The 17,664-nt window shown below is 46.0% G+C and overlaps 1 protein-coding gene across 1 annotated transcript in view; it reads left to right on the forward strand.

Annotated features, from left to right (window-relative positions):
- DNAH14 (dynein axonemal heavy chain 14) overlaps positions 1–17,664 on the forward strand; it is a 182,769-nt gene that overhangs the window by 156,368 nt on the left and 8,737 nt on the right. Inside the window, exons 71-79 of the mRNA XM_075200978.1 lie at positions 4,143–4,326; positions 4,940–4,996; positions 6,973–7,236; positions 8,282–8,382; positions 8,832–8,988; positions 9,680–9,890; positions 9,978–10,080; positions 11,488–11,715; positions 15,931–16,128. Of these exons, the coding sequence (XP_075057079.1) occupies positions 4,143–4,326; positions 4,940–4,996; positions 6,973–7,236; positions 8,282–8,382; positions 8,832–8,988; positions 9,680–9,890; positions 9,978–10,080; positions 11,488–11,715; positions 15,931–16,128 (1,503 nt within the window). The remainder of the gene's footprint in view (positions 1–4,142; positions 4,327–4,939; positions 4,997–6,972; positions 7,237–8,281; positions 8,383–8,831; positions 8,989–9,679; positions 9,891–9,977; positions 10,081–11,487; positions 11,716–15,930; positions 16,129–17,664) is intronic.

Here is a 17,664-nt window from a genome sequence, read left to right on the forward strand (position 1 = left end):
TACTGACACTGGGGGGAAGAGAAGTATTAGAACACGAGGACATGTACTGACACTGGAGGGAAGAGAAGTATTAGAACAGGAGGACATGTACTGACACTGGAGGGAAAAGAAGTATTAGAACACGAGGACATGCACTGACACTGGGGGGAAGAGAAGTATTAGAACACGAGGACATGTACTGACACTGGGGGGAAGAGAAGTATTAGAACACGAGGACATGTACTGACACTGGAGGGAAGAGAAGTATTAGAACACGAGGACATGCACTGACACTGGGGGGAAGAGAAGTATTAGAACACGAGGACATGCACTGACACTGGGGGGAAGAGAAGTATTAGAACACGAGGACATGTACTGACACTGGAGGGAAGAGAAGTATTAGAACACGAGGACATGTACTGACACTGGAGGGAAGAGAAGTATTAGAACACGAGGACATGCACTGACACTGGGGGGAAGAGAAGTATTAGAACACGAGGACATGTACTGACACTGGAGGGAAGAGAAGTATTAGAACACGAGGACATGTACTGACACTGGGAGGAGAGAAGTATTAGAACACGAGGACATGCACTGACACTGGGGGGAAGAGAAGTATTAGAACACGAGGACATGCACTGACACTGGAGGGAAGAGAAGTATTAGAACACGAGGACATGTACTGACACTGGGGGGAAGAGAAGTATTAGAACACAAGGACATGTACTGACACTGGAGGGAAGAGAAGTATTAGAACACAAGGACATGCACTGACACTGGAGGGAAGAGAAGTATTAGAACACGAGGACATGTACTGACACTGGAGGGAAGAGAAGTATTAGAACACGAGGACATGTACTGACACTGGGGGGAAGAGAAGTATTAGAACACGAGGACATGTACTGACACTGGAGGGGAGAGAAGTATTAGAACACGAGGACATGTACTGACACTGGGGGGAAGAGAAGTATTAGAACACGAGGACATGTACTGACACTGGGGGGAAGAGAAGTATTAGAACACGAGGACATGTACTGACACTGGGGGGAAGAGAAGTATTAGAACACGAGGACATGCACTGACACTGGGGGGAAGAGAAGTATTAGAACACGAGGACATGTACTGACACTGGAGGGAAGAGAAGTATTAGAGCAGGAGGACATGTACTGACACTGGAGGGAAAAGAAGTATTAGAACACGAGGACATGCACTGACACTGGGGGGAAGAGAAGTATTAGAACACGAGGACATGTACTGACACTGGGGGGAAGAGAAGTATTAGAACACGAGGACATGTACTGACACTGGAGGGAAGAGAAGTATTAGAACAGGAGGACATGTACTGACACTGGAGGGAAAAGAAGTATTAGAACACGAGGACATGCACTGACACTGGGGGGAAGAGAAGTATTAGAACACGAGGACATGCACTGACACTGGGGGGAAGAGAAGTATTAGAACACGAGGACATGTACTGACACTGGAGGGAAGAGAAGTATTAGAACACGAGGACATGTACTGACACTGGAGGGAAGAGAAGTATTAGAACACGAGGACATGCACTGACACTGGGGGGAAGAGAAGTATTAGAACACAAGGACATGTACTGACACTGGAGGGAAGAGAAGTATTAGAACACAAGGACATGTACTGACACTGGAGGGAAGAGAAGTATTAGAACACGAGAACATGTACTGACACTGGAGGGAAGAGAAGTATTAGAACACAAGGACATGTACTGACACTGGGGGGAAGAGAAGTATTAGACCATGAGGACATGCACTGACACTGGGGGAAGAGAAGTATTAGAACACGAGGACATGTACTGACACTGGAGGGAAGAGAAGTATTAGAACACGAGGACATGTACTGACACTGGAGGGAAGAGAAGTATTAGAACACGAGGACATGTACTGACACTGGGGGGGAGAGACGTATTAGAACACGAGGACATGTACTGACACTGGGGGGGAAGAGAAGTATTAGAACAGGAGGACATGTACTGACACTGGGGGGAAGAGAAGTATTAGAACACGAGGACATGCACTGACACTGGGGGGAAGAGAAGTATTAGAACACGAGGACATGCACTGACACTGGGGGGAAGAGAAGTATTAGAACAGGAGGACATGTACTGACACTGGGGCGAAGAGAAGTATTAGAACACGAGGACATGCACTGACACTGGGGGGAAGAGAAGTATTAGAACACGAGGACATGCACTGACACTGGGGGGAAGAGAAGTATTAGAACACAAGGACATGTACTGACACTGGGGGGAAGAGAAGTATTAGAACACGAGGACATGTACTGACACTGGAGGGAAGAGAAGTATTAGAACACGAGGACATGTACTGACACTGGAGGGAAGAGAAGTATTAGAACACGAGGACATGCACTGACACTGGGGGGAAGAGAAGTATTAGAACACGAGGGCATGTACTGACACTGGGGGGAAGAGAAGTATTAGAACATGAGGACATGTACTGACACTGGGGGGAAGAGAAGTATTAGAACACAAGGACATGTACTGACACTGGGGGGAAGAGAAGTATTAGAACACGAGGACATGCACTGACACTGGGGGGAAGAGAAGTATTAGAACACAAGGACATGTACTGACACTGGAGGGAAGAGAAGTATTAGAACACGAGGACATGTACTGCCACTGGGGTGAAGAGAAGTATTAGAACACGAGGACATGCACGGACACTGGGGGGAAGAGAAGTATTAGAACACGAGGACATGCACTGACACTGGGGTGAAGAGAAGTATTAGAACACGAGGACATGCACTGACACTGGGGGGAAGAGAAGTATTAGAACACGAGGACATGCACTGACACTGGGGTGAAGAGAAGTATTAGAACACGAGGACATGCACTGACACTGGGGGGGAAGAGAAGTATTAGAACACGACATGCACTGACACTGGGGGGAAGAGAAGTATTAGAACACGAGGACATGTACTGACACTGGGGGAAGTAGGTTCAGAGGAAATGTGAGGAAAAACTACTTCACAGAAAGGGTAGTGGATAAGTGGAATAGCCTCCCATCAGAGGTGGTAGAGGCTAATACAGTAGAGCAGTTTAAACATGATAGGGATAGACATAAGGATATTCTTACAAAGAACTTAGGATCAAATAGGGTTTGAGGTTACCCTAGGTTAATAAATGGGCAGACTAGATGGGCCAAGCGGTTCTTATCTGCCATCAAATTCTATGTTTCTAATGCAAGAAAATGTCATATAGTATGATGAGGATATCAGAATATACGCTCAGCTATAATGTATAATATTCTACATCATTCTACACTACATAATGGTGATAGCATTACTTTGATGTTTGGTTGTTAATGGTTAATTCGATCCCATTGTGTTGGTTTCCAAATACTATGAAAAGTTTTTATAATTGTGGTTTATTTTAATTGTTTATCCATAATGCAGGTTTTTCTCACACTTCCTTGTATCACCTGCTGTCACTGATATTTTGTTTCTTATCTTAAAATCTCCTGAGATCATTTTCCCTGCAGCCGGTCCCAATACATTTATAGATATATGGTAGATAATGTAGAGTCAATGCTTCTGCTGCTGAAGATAATAGAATCTTTATACTAATAATAACTATAATAATCTATTTCTGGACAATTGTTATCCTATACTTTGTAAGCGTATTTACTAGAATGCTGGAATATGTATAAACATACTCTAACCTGTAACAACCAATTAGATAATTAGCCTCCATCCATAAAGCTGCCCTAACAAATTACAATTAAAATATAATTGGTCGCTTTGCGTTACAGGACATTTGTCCACAATTCGCCACTTTATGAAATAAGGGCAGCATGGTGGCTAAGTGGTTAGCACTTCTGCCTTACAGCACTGGGGTCATGAGCTCAATTCCCAACCATGGTCTTATCTGGGAGGAGTTTGTGTGGGTTTCCTCCGGGTGCTCTGGTTTCCTCCCACACTCTAAAAACATACTAGTAGGTTAATTGGCTGCTATCAAAATTGACCCTAGTCTGTGTGTATGTTAGGTGATTTAGACTGTAAGCTCCAATGGGGCAGGGACTGATGTGAGTGAGTTCTCTGTACGGCGCTGTAGAATCAGTGGCGCTATATAACGATGATGATGATGATGATGATGTTATTCTGTTTTCGTTTAGATTGTATCCTCGGCGCTGTTTACTGAGCACAAGCTGTGCTTCTCCTTTACTCTTACCGTAAACATTCTGAGAGATGGTAACGGACAGGAGTCCAGTTCTCCGACAGAGGCAGAGTGGGATTTCTTTCTGCGCTCCTTACTGCTGAGCAACTTAATGGAGAAGAGAGAGCCGGGAGAAAGTAACGGTATCGGGATTTATTATCTATAACGCGTTTCGCTATACCCCAGTCAGTGCAGTCTGCATATGGCTTCACGATCATCTCCATGTGAAACTTTCTACTGGAGTTTGTAATGTTGACGTCAGGTCATGTCCGGTCCTATTCAGACAATTGAATAGGGAGCCAATATTCCTATCCCCATAATATACATGGGCAATGCTGTGTGCACTACTGTTAGGTGCACGCAGCTCTCCCTTTTCAAGCAGTGAAGCGGGGGCAGGGTCCAGCCACCTCAATTATACATTGCCCCAGGCTTAGAGGGGGTTTCCAGGCACTAGGTTTGCCTATGGGGGGGCGGCCATCAGACCTTAAGCAGAAGACTTTAACTCCATTCTCCCCTTAATCTGTTCCCATCCACCGTCTATACATAAACATGTGATGTGATGAGCCAATGTTTATAGCCGTAAGATCAATGTGGCAGCAGATACAAAGCAGGGAATGTTTGCCACCTTTGTAATATTAATATATATTATATGTTTTTCATGAGCATCTTAAATATGTTTGATAAGTGTTGACTATATATTTCTAACGGTACAGGGCAAAAATCTGTAACACACTCCTATACTCTGTTTTGTTTCAGAATTGGAGGAAGTGTCAGAGAATACAGTAAATGCTGACAAGAGTCATCAACATGAAGGTATTTCTGCACCGCTTTCCATCATAAATTATATAGGATTCATATACCGACCCCCATACGTTTCTTTCCTCCTCTCTAATACTTCCATGATAAATCTCTGCTGCCCCCTGATGGAAGTGATGGACATAGTAATTATTGTAATTATTGCAATTTCGGGACATGAAATTTTTAATAAATTACATTTCTGACACCCATCCAGAGTTTACCTTATCTTGATGACTGCCTTCTGTTAGTGTTTTACGTTAATTTAAATACAGTAAACGTGATTCATTAAGGTTCAGATGTAAATTGCATTTTTTTTAAAAAAATGCACGTAAATCAGGCATACACATCATCATCATCATCATCATCACCATTTATTTATATAGCGCCACTAATTCCGCAGTGCTGTACAGAGAACTCATTCACATCAGTCCCTGCCCCCTTGGAGCTTACAGTCTAAATTCCCTAACACACACACACAGACAGAGAGAGAGAGAGACTAGGGTCAATTTCTATAGCAGCCAATTAACCTACTAGTATGTTTTTGGAGTGTGGGAGGAAACCGGAGCACCTGGAGGAAACCCACGCAAACACGGGGAGAACATACAAACTCCACACAGATAAGGCCATGGTCGGGAATTTAACTCATGACCCCAGTGCTGTGAGGCAGAAGTGCTAACCACTTAGCCACCGTGGCTGTATTCAACAAGGAGTGGAAATAAAGATACGTCTGATGATGAATACAGGTCTAGGTCTGCTCTGCTCTAACAAACAATACACTGCAGGATACATCCAATACATATGTGGAATATAAAGTCACAAAAGAACGCATAGATAAAAACAAAAAACAATCATGTCACCTGTTAATAATATAGGGCCTGATTCATTAAGGATCTTAACTTGAGAAACTACTTATTTCAGTCTCCTGGACAAAACCATGTTACAATGGAATATGTTTATTAGGATGTTATTAATGTCTGCTGTTCTATCATGTATACACACAGTCGCCACAGGCGTGCGCCGAGCCTTACTGCACATTGACTACGTGACTACACCCTTTCCCCTCCCCGTTCCAACCCTGAAATCTTGGGGTGTAGTCAGGGTCCTTTGGGATCCAAGATGAATTGGACGTTGCTGCGCTCTCTGCCGTATGGTCCTCTATTGACCATATGCACAGAGCAATTTCATGCAAAATACGGCACTATCGGCATTTATATTACTTAATGGATCAGTCCCAGAATTACTACTTTTGACTGTAGTTATTCAAAGGCAAATGAATCAACTTCAAGCAATCTTATAAATACAATTATAAGCTCACTATAATGTATGCAGCTCTCAAAGCTGATTGGCTAATTTTCAGCCATTATGCACTAGTAATGCCTGGTAATTTTGGCAGTCAGCGCGTAGTGTGATACCACAATAACTGGTACTATTATGGGACCGGGTTCAGCTCAACTTGCTCTGCTCAGTTCTCAGTTATTGCTCCCACATTAAATAGCTGTTGTATGCCGTGAGGAACAAAGCCGAAACTGCTCCATATGGGAGTCTGTGCCACCCAGCTATCATGGGGATCCCTCCGGCAAGTACCCCACGTAAAAGGCCTAAAATAGGAATAATCCCCCTTAGAACGGGGTACTACTTGCCAATAATGCTCTGGCTGGAGGAGTTGATGCCAAGAGGAAGTCACCTGTTTTATAACAATACCTACTCTCCCGGAATGTCCGGGAGTCCTGGAAGAGTAGGCCACCCTCCCGGATCCCGCTTGTCTTTCTTGAGAAAGTGGATGTGCTGCGAAACGCGTCATCATGTCTCCACCCTCCATTGCTTTTCAGAGGTACAGATGGGAGTTCCAAAAAGCCTATGTGCTCAATGGAGGTCACTGAAATTATGTCCGTGTCCCGAGAGAAGATACTACGGCACGTGAAGGAGATTATTTCAGTATTTCAGTGTGTAACTAGTCTTGTTTTCTGATTTCTTGTAATGTGTTATGATAGATACATCGTCTTATCGGGATCCTGTTTCTCTCTCTCTGTGCGCCGATGCCATAGATGGGTCTCTGAGACATGGAATTCCCAAATGGCTCTCGGAGATGACGTGGAGACAGTGCCAGTACATGAGCCGATACCTGGAGCCTTTCTCAGGTCTCTGCGAGTCTCTGTCATCCAGCACACAGCAGTGGAGAGGATTCCGTGCTGCTGAGAACCTGTATGAGTTTCTCAGCCTACCACGCGCCCATCCGGTGCTCCCATCACAGGAAGGTGAGTGTCACCGTCCACGTCTCATGCAGAGAGTATATTACCAGACAGTCCCAAACTATAGGTATTAACAAAATATGTTGTTCATTTGCAAACATGATTATCTAGCCCAGTAAAGCTTAATGTATCACTCTCTGTGCTATGGAATATAAAGCCTTGCATGTCTTGGCTTCAATCCCCGGTATCTCTACCTAATCTAGAACAAGAGGCTGATTAACCACTAGCGTTGCATTTGTTTTTGTATGTTCTTACAATGCATTCAAAACGCAAGTGTCAAAGAGCTTTTCCCATACCCCAAGACCATGGTTGCAAATGCTGTTGAGGGGGACCTGCAAAAAAAAACAATGTCGTCGTCTTCCCCCCCCAAGGACCACCAGTCTGGTGCTGATTTGAGCAAAGGCTCTTCCCAGTACCCCTGGGCTGTGGATACCAGGATAATGAAGAACATTGGGACCCCTTGAGAGGCAAGGATCTTTATATAATGGAAAGAGGTCAACAAAAATATTTTGTTTTATTTATTTATATATTTTAAAAAAAAATTAATGTTCCATTATACCTAAAAAAGAAATAAAATGTAAATAAAACACACAATTGGTAAATAAACTTTTATTGAAACTCCTGAGATGACCATCTTCTTGTTATCCACAGTCAGTTTCCAATGCTAATCGTGATTTGATTGGCTAGTGGTATGAGGAGAGTAGCTGGTCCTGCTTTTATATCACACACCAATAGAGATTAATTGAATCTCTGCACATGTGGGTAAAAAGCAATTACCTGTGCAGATCATTCATGTAAATGGCCCATTCATTTCTGTGGCACATTCATTTCAATGGGGTTTCTATAGTACACTGGTGTAACCACACTTGTTAACCACTAGTTTTCAAAGTAATACAATGTGGGGAACAGAAACTGACACAGTATTTTAAATTGAATGAATTTGATACATTTAGTTATAGACTTTAGTCTGACAATACAGATTGTAAAGTGTCATTGGGAATACAGTATGGTATGGCCTTGTTGAGTGGGTTTTATATTGTATATTCCCCAGATATTGCACAAAGGCCAGACTTAGAGAATGGTCAGAGGGTACTAAGACCTGAAGCTTCATTTCACTGGGAGACGCTGACTTCATTCCAGAGACTTATATTGGTAAGATAACCTTATGTACCTAGCACAGTGCATCCTAACTCCTACAGCATAATTACATCTCAAAATCCCAGTATCTGTCGGGACTTTCACATATTATTACATTGGGGGAGTAAAAGCGATTATTATAACATTTTAAGAATCACGTCTGATTTGTAGGTTTCTTATTGCTTTATAAACCCCCATATCTGAGATAATTTATTCAAACGTTGGTGCTTGGTAATGCCATACCAATGTTTCATCATTTGGCCACCTGGTGGCGATATTCTATTACACTCCATAGATAATACTCTTTCATTATCTACACCAGAGGAAGGCAACCTGTGCGTCTCCAGCTGCTGTGGAACTACAAGTCACAGCATGCCCTGACCGTTTAAGTCAGCTGAACGAGTTACTTGGCAGCTTTAATAAATAAAATCAGGAGATAATCTATCCATGTTTTATTTGTTTAGATAAAAGTCCTTCGACCGGAATGTTTGACAAGTGGCGTCCGGGAGTTTGTGGCGGAGAAAATGGGGACGGAATACGTCCAAAGCAGCGCGGTGAACCTGAGGGCGGTTCTGGAGGAGTCGGAAGCCACCTCTCCCCTAATATTTATACTCTCTTCTGGTGAGTCACTAGGATATTATTAATAGTAATTAGATTGATTAGTGTCACTGTGGTCTTACAGTGTCTTTGCTGCAACAAATCACTGTACACATGGGGGATCAGGGTCTCAGGGGTGAATCCAGAATAATAATTGCAGATTTGATATCACTAATATAAGAAATAATGCAACTTATATATTAACGTAATGCAAAGAGCAATGCTAACCCCTAGCAACCTATCAGATATCAGCTTATTGCAGGGTAATGTAGGCAAGTAATATCTCATTTGTTGCTATGGGTTACAACAGGTACATGTTGAGCAACGATTGGGGATAACTAGCACTTCCCACTTATACACAGTGGGGGCGGCCAGTAAAAGCACTTTATGACTCCTACTCATGAGTCACATTAACAGGCTGCATTCTCATGAATGGCTGCCTCCAGGGCCGCCAAGAAAAATGTTGGGCCCACCTTCCTGGGGCCCCTTCCATAGCCTCCATAGAGGGCGGGACCAGACTCGGCTGGTGACTCCTCCCACTGCATAGACGGGCCAGGGTCCCAGACATCTGGCCACCGCCCTCGGCACCCCTGACTGCCTTTTATATGTAGATGTGACAGATGTTGTATAACAGTTAATTAACCTGCACTTTAAGAAATAGTGGGTGGAGACATGCAAATGACTCGAGCTCTCACACACAACGTTTCACCAATAGGTAGTGACCCGGCGGGCCAGCTGGAGCGGCTGGCCCTGGAGAGCCGGGGGATCACCCTGCACCTAGACATGGTCTCTCTGGGCCGCGGTCAGGGCGTGAAGGCGGAAGAGCTGATCAATAAAGCAAAACGACTGAAAGGACACTGGGTCTTCCTGCAGAACTGCCACCTGGCCGCTTCCTTCATGCCCAGGCTCAGGGAGATTGTGGACGGGTAAGTTCAGCTCCTATCATAATCATTTTTTATTATTAGTTTTAAACAAACATTGAAGAATTGATTGAAGTTACGGATTTATTTCAGGTTTGAACAGCAGAGCGGCTCCATCGACCCCCAGTTTAGACTCTGGTTGAGCTCCAAGTCTGATGAGTGTTTTCCCATTTCCATTCTGCAGAAAGGTTTCAAGGTGAGATTACAATGTTATGGAATTAGTGCACAGGAAACGCGTGGGGTATTGCCCATAGACACCTTTCAGCCTAGCTCTCATTTTTCTGTTTACCTCTGTACTTTACAAATGTCGTCCAGTTATTATTCCTTTTACTGCTCTGTTCAGAATTCAAATAAAGACAGACAATTCCTCTATGGCGGGATGTGACCTTTTATCCTTTACTATGGGGGCCCAGCCGTGGTAACTGTGGTGGGGCAGATGGGGATCCAGCCCAATGCTTTCATCCCTGACCCATCTGAGCCGGATTGTTTAGCCATAGTGTCACTTACTGGCATAGACGCCAGAATCGTCTTATGAATTCTAATCAACATTATTTCGAGAACAGGTCCATTATGTGCTCATATTCTCCATGTCAACACTCCTTTTAATGTATCATACTCAAAAAGGGACAAAATCAGTCTCTTATTTATATTCTCATAGCGTTATATATGGATGGATGTTTAATTAACACTCGTGGTGATTAATAATAACAGACCATTCCATTCAGCACTGGCTTTAGCAATGCAAGTGTATTGTGCAGTGTTCAATGTTGCCACCCACAGGCCGATTTTAGAACTTAATCCAAGTGACGGTCGGCGGAGAACTGGCCATTCTGTGTTTGGGCCTGGCCGGAGGACTTTCTGCTTTACGGCTGTCTGATACTGTGGTCGAAAGTGACCGCACACACAGGTGGTTAGGGGAAATCTTTCCACAACATTTCCAACATGCCTGATAATGAGAACATTCATTCTTCCCACGATCATTAAAGGGCATTCTGGTGATTTCTGTGGCCAATTTGCACAGGTCCGGTCATTTATCGATAACGCCGTTTGCCACTGATCACACACATCTAGCGATTTGGATTGGGTTTGGTGGCAATGGCCAAAACAGACCAAATTGCACAACCAGATCACTCAGTGTGTAGTTAGCTGAAACCGATTTTAACGCGTTTCGCTCATGTTGTGTTTCCAAGTGGATTGAGTACATGTAATGTTCAATTGGAACACAGGAGGCCAATTCACGAATCTCAACAACACATGGGGGGTAATTCAATTCCCCCCAGAATATCACCGCGGTAAGTGTATTACCGTTAATTCTGTAAATTTAACCCGGCTTTCTCTGAGCCGCGATCAAAAAGCCGGCGTTGAAATTACCGTGTTAACAGTAATTACGCGCACTATTACCGTAATATCGGTAATCGTGCACAGGCTGCGTTACTTTCGGCAGTAACACGGCCAATGTCACAAGCGTTACCAAATGCATTAAACACCATAGAAAAGCACGAGACTATAATTCACAAAAAAACAAGTCACACATTTTATGTAAAAAGTTACAAATACATTATTTTTAAGTCTGTTCATTTATTATTTTATTTTCTTCCTATAGATGGCAGTGGAGCCCCCTATGGGCCTGAAGGGTAAATTGCTGCAGACATTTGACAGTGGTGGCACTGGACTGATCACAGATAAGGTTTTTGAGAAGGCGACTAATGGGTTACCATGGAAGAACCTGCTGTTCAGCCTGTGCCTGTTTAATGCCGTGGTGAATGAGAGAAGGAAGTACGGGGCCCTGGGGTGGAATATCCCCTATGAGTTCACTTCCTCTGACCTGGAGGTATGTGCGAGATTTTGATTCATAGAGAAGTCACGGTAATAAGAGAACGTATCCACTTATGTCACTGCTCAGAAATATCAGTTTTAAAGAATTACTAAACCGCAGACATGATTTCCATTACATTGTGCACTACACACTACATTTATCCTTTATTATTACTTTATTATTTGGGGTTAAATGGTACCTGTTACCACAAGAGACATTCATAAAGTGCCCCCCACATCCCAAATCTCTGACTTGGATGAGTGAATAAACTCGGGCTGCAGCAGACGTCCTGTGTACCGGAGCTCATGCATTGGAACGCTGTGTTCCGGAATGCAGTAGAAGAACATTGGGCAATCTCAGCCTCGTTTGCCCTTCATCTGTTACCTATAGTAGTGATCTAGTTCTGGCTGCCATGTCAACTAGGATTAATATAAAAAAAATGACCCCCAGGCTTCAAAGGAGCCACACAGAGGGAGGGGGGAAAGCACAGTGCACCCCTCCTCCTCCATGTATGTCATGTGACCTCCCTGCACTGTGCACTCCTCCTCCCCGGGTATACCATGTGACCTCCCTGCACTGTGCACTCCTCCTCCGGGTATACCATGTGACCTCACTGCACTGTGCACTCCTCCTCCTCCTCTACCCCGGGTATACCATGTGACCTCCCTGCACTGTGCACTCCTCCTCCCCGGGTATGCCATGTAACCTCCCTGCACTGTGCACTCCTCCTCCGGGTATACCATGTGACCTCACTGCACTCCTACTCCGGGTATACCATGTGACCTCCCTGCACTCCGCACTCCTCCTCCTCCGGGTATACCATGTGACCTCCCTGCACTGTGCACTCCTCCTCCTCCGGGTATACCATGTGACCTCACTGCACTGTGCACTCCTCCTCCTCCTCTACCCCGGGTATACCATGTGACCTCCCTGCACTGTGCACTCCTCCTCACCGGGTATGCCATGTAACCTCCCTGCACTGTGCACTCCTCCTCCGGGTATACCATGTGACCTCACTGCACTCCTACTCCGGGTATACCATGTGACCTCCCTGCACTCCGCACTCCTCCTCCTCCGGGTATACCATGTGACCTCCCTGCACTGTGCACTCCTCCTCCTCCGGGTATACCATGTGACCTCACTGCACTGTGCACTCCTCCTCCTCCTCTACCCCGGGTATACCATGTGACCTCCCTGCACTGTGCACTCCTCCTCACCGGGTATGCCATGTAACCTCCCTGAACTGTGCACTCCTCCTCCTCCGGGTATACCATGTGACCTCACTGCATTGTGCACTCCTCCTCCTCCCCGGGTATACCATGTGACCTCCCTGCACTGTGCACTCCTCCTCCCCGGGTATGCCATGTAACCTCCCTGCACTGTGCACTCCTCCTCCTCCGGGTATACCATGTGACCTCACTGCACTGTGCACTCCTCCTCCTCCGGGTATACCATGTGACCTCCCTGCACTGTGCACTCCTCCTCCTCCGGGTATACCATGTGACCTCACTGCACTGTGCACTCCTCCTCCTCTACCCCGGGTATACCATGTGACATCCCTGCACTGTGCACTCCTCCTCCTCCTCCAGGTATACCATATGACCCCCCTGCACTGTTCACTCCCTCCTCCTCCGGGTATACCATGTGACCTCCCTGCACTGTTCACTCCTCCTCCGGGTATACCATGTGACCTCCCTGCACTGTGCACTCCTCCTCCTCCTCCAGGTATACTATGTGCACTCCTCCTCCTCCTCCAGGTATACCATGTGCACTCCCTCCTCCTCCAGGTATACCATGTGACCCCCCTGCACTGTGCACTCCCTCCTCCCCGGGTATACCATGTGACCACCCTGCACTGTGCACTCCCTCCTCCTTCTCCGGGTAAACCATGTGACCTCACTGCACTGTGCACTCCCTCCTCCTCCCCGGGTATACCATGTGACCTCCCTGCACTGTGCACTCCCTCCTCCTCCTCCGGGTATGTCATGTGACCTCCCTGCACTGTGCACTCCCTCCTCCTCCGGGTATACCATGTGACCTCCCTGCACTGTGCACTCCCTCCTCCTCCTCCGGGTATACCATGTGACCTCCCTGCACGGTGCCCTCCCTCCTCCTCCAGGTATACCATGTGACCTCCCTGCACGGTGCCCTCCCTCCTCCTCCAGGTATACCATGTGACCCCCCTGCACTGTGCACTCCTCCTCCCCGGGTATGCCATGTAACCTCCCTGCACTGTGCACTCCTCCTCCTCCTGGTATACCATGTGACCTCCCTGCACTGGGCACTCCCTCCTCCTCCTCCGGGTATACCATGTGACCTCCCTGCACTGTGCACTCCCTCCTCCTCCGGGTATACCATGTGACCTCCCTGCACTGGGCACTCCCTCCTCCGGGTATACCATGTGACCTCCCTGCACTGTGCCCTCTCTCCTCCTCCGGGTATACCATGTGACCTTCCTGCACTGTGCACTCCCTCCTCCTCCGGGTATACCATGTGACCTCCCTGCACTGTGCACTCCCTCCTCCTCCGGGTATACCATGTGACCTCCCTGCACTGTGCACTCCCTCCTTCTCCTCCGGGTATACCATGTGACCTCCCTGCACTGTGCACTCCTCCTCCTCCGGGTATACCATGTGACCTCCCTGCACTGTGCACTCCTCCTTTTACGGGTATACCATGTGACCTCCCTGCACTGTTTACTCCTCCTCCTCCGGGTATACCATGTGACCTCCCTGCACTGTGCACTCCCTCCTCCTCCTCCGGGTATACCATGTGACCTCCCTGCACTGTGCACTCCTCCTCCTCCGGGTATACCATGTGACCTCCCTGCACTGTGCACTCCCTCCTCCTCCTCCGGGTATACCATGTGACCTCCCTGCACTGTGCACTCCTCCTCCTGGTATACCATGTGACCTCCCTGCACTGTGCACTCCCTCCTTCTCCGGGTATACCATGTGACCTCCCTGCACTGTGCACTCCCTCCTCCTCCGGGTATACCATGTGACCTCCCTGCACTGTGCACTCCTCCTCCGGGTATACCATGTGACCTCCCTGCACTGTGCACTCCTCCTCCTCCTCCTCCGGGTATACCATGTGACCTCCCTGCACTGTGCACTCCTCCTCCTCCAGGTATACCATGTGACCTCCCTGCACTGTGCACTCCCTCCTCCTCCGGGTATACCATGTGACCTCCCTGCACTGTGCCCTCCCTCCTCCTCCGGGTATACCATGTGACCTCCCTGCACTGTGCACTCCCTCCTCCTCCTCCGGGTATACCATGTGACCTCCCTGCACTGTGCACTCCCTCCTCCACCCCGGGTATACATGTGACCTCCCTGCACTGTGCACTCCTCCTCCTCCCCGGGTATACCATGTGACCTCCCTGCACTGTGCACTCCTCCTCCTCCTCCAGGTATACCATGTGACCTCCCTGCACTGTGTAGAGGACATATCGGTTGCCCTCGTTCTGCCTCATTTCCTGCTTATTAAGTAGAGAATTAGATTGGGAGCAGGCGAAAGCTCCGCAGGCTGCGTGTTGCCCACCACTGATTTAGTATCTTCTAGAACATGACAGCTAGAATCTGATTGGTTGATGTGGACAACACCTCCACTTTTCCTTTGTTAGAAGGATTGATAGATCCATCCCACAGTGAATAAAGTGAACATATTGTTAGACCCAGAGAACTAGACTATTAAAGTAACGAGAAAGTAATTATGAGAAACATCACGGAAAAGTATTTGTTCCTGTTTTCAACTCTATAACGTTTAAAAAATAAATATATTTTTTTCTACCAAAACAACCCTTCTCTGGCCTGTAATAAATAAGACTATTTAAAGTTTGTTTGTGTAGACTATGAAGTGAAATGTTATTTCCAGTTGATACAAAAACAAGAAAATTGGTCAACAGTTCTCCCATCTTCACCTGTATCTGTAGATTGTTACTGTAATGGATGATACTGAGTCATCGCTGTCTGCGGATGGAGAGCTGTTCCCTACAGACAGCATCCGTCCCTGGTTATTTGTGTATTATTAATAACAATGTATCATGCCCAGACACCAGCCTCTCAATATAAATGTTATCATTATATATGCTGTGTTTATCCATGTTTTAAACAAAACATCTCTCAGACACAGGAACACTCATTGCTTTATTAAATGAAAAGAAACAGACAATTATTCTATTAGTGTAACGTCCTCTCATGCGTCATGACGTAAGTATTGTTCTCCTAGGTCTCTGTGCAGATGCTGGGGAAGCTGATTGAGGGCCGCACCGAGATCCCCTGGAAGGCCGTTCATTACCTGACGGGGGAGGTGGTGTACGGGGGCCGTGTGACCGATTTCTGGGACCGCCGTTGCCTGCTAAGTATCTTGGACAATTTCTACAACCCGGCCGCGTTACAGGACGGATATTCTTACTCCGCTGACAAGGTGAGCACAGGTTAATAACTATAATATCTGAGACTTCCTAGATTAGTAAACTTTATGTTATTTTCTCAAAAATTAGAGAAATATAACAAAAATGATATATGACACAAGAATGTATCTACAGCCATCCATGTATGTAAAGAGCGCTCAGAGTCACTCTATAAGGGGCGTTCATGTGTCCTGGTTTTCCCAGGATAGTCCTGTTTTTCCACACAAGGGGCCTGATTTATTAAGGAAAGTAAAACAGAAAAAGGAGTAAATGCTCTCCTGGATAAACCATGTTACAAGGCGTGCAAATCAGTTTATTATTTTGCACATAAGATAAATACTGGCTGTTATTTCACGTAGCACACAAATACTTGATAACTTTATTTTTACACTGAAATTTAAAGTTGATCTAGGACAACTCCTGCTCCAACTATAAATCTGTTCTCACATTTTAAATTTACCTCCCCCTCCAATGCAACATGGTTTTGCCCAGGTGCAAAGTTACTCTTTTTATATGCTTTACTTTCCTTAATGAATCGAGCCCAAGATCTTTAACTGAAGTTTATAGTTTCCTAAAATTATTTTATCATATCCGGAACCTGGAAAGAAGGATGTGGCACCCTATCAATAAAGGATAATAATAATGGTATATATGATACAGAACAGTTGTACTGTATATATATATATATATATATATATATATATATGATACACTACAATTATACTGTGTACAGGGCTGATTACCCCGAGGTCTAACTGGGCTACAGCCCAGGGGCCTCGGGCATCTGGGGGTCCCTTGAATCTGCTTGGGTTGTTTTTTTTGAGCTGTCAGATGATGGTCACACAGAATGGCAGGCAGCTAACAGCAAATGCCATGCTGTTAGCTGCCTGCTGTCGCTGTAGTCCTTCCGCGGCACGCAGTAATCTCCTTATTGAGGAGACCCCATGAGAGTGAGACTATGAGTCATAGTCTCACTTTCACAAGATCTCCTCAGTAAGGTGATTACTGCGCGCCGCGGAAGGGCTACAGCAGGGAGTGAGTGACGGAAGAACTGTGAAGAAATAACGGAGGTAAGCGCTCCATTAGCCCGGTGGCCTCCATTCCCTTAATCCGACCCTGACTGTGTGTATGAATATGATAAAGTGCAGTATTATTATTATTAATTTTTATTTATAGGGCACCACAAAATGTCCGCAGCACCGCACATGAACAAACAATAGGATAGTACAAGGTAGAACAATACAGTACAATAAACAAGTAACACTATAACTTAGGTAGCTGAAAGCACAGCTAATAAGAGAGGGTGAGGGTGGGGGTGAGCGAGGGATATTCAGTACATACTGGAACCACTGAAAAGGTGAAGAGAAAAGCAAGACAGGAGTCAGTGGGCAGAAGGCCCACAAAGGAGGTGGGCAGAGTAGCTGGTGAGCAAAGTTAAAAGTGGTGGAAACAGGAGGAGAGAGTCCCTGATCAGAGGAGCTTACAATCTAAAGGGAAGGGCGAACAAACAGAAGACACAAGGGGTGAAATGGGGACAGGGTCACACAAAG

The sequence above is a fragment of the Mixophyes fleayi genome, chromosome 3, assembly GCF_038048845.1.
Source record: "Mixophyes fleayi isolate aMixFle1 chromosome 3, aMixFle1.hap1, whole genome shotgun sequence".
Taxonomy (NCBI): Eukaryota; Metazoa; Chordata; class Amphibia; order Anura; family Limnodynastidae; genus Mixophyes; species Mixophyes fleayi.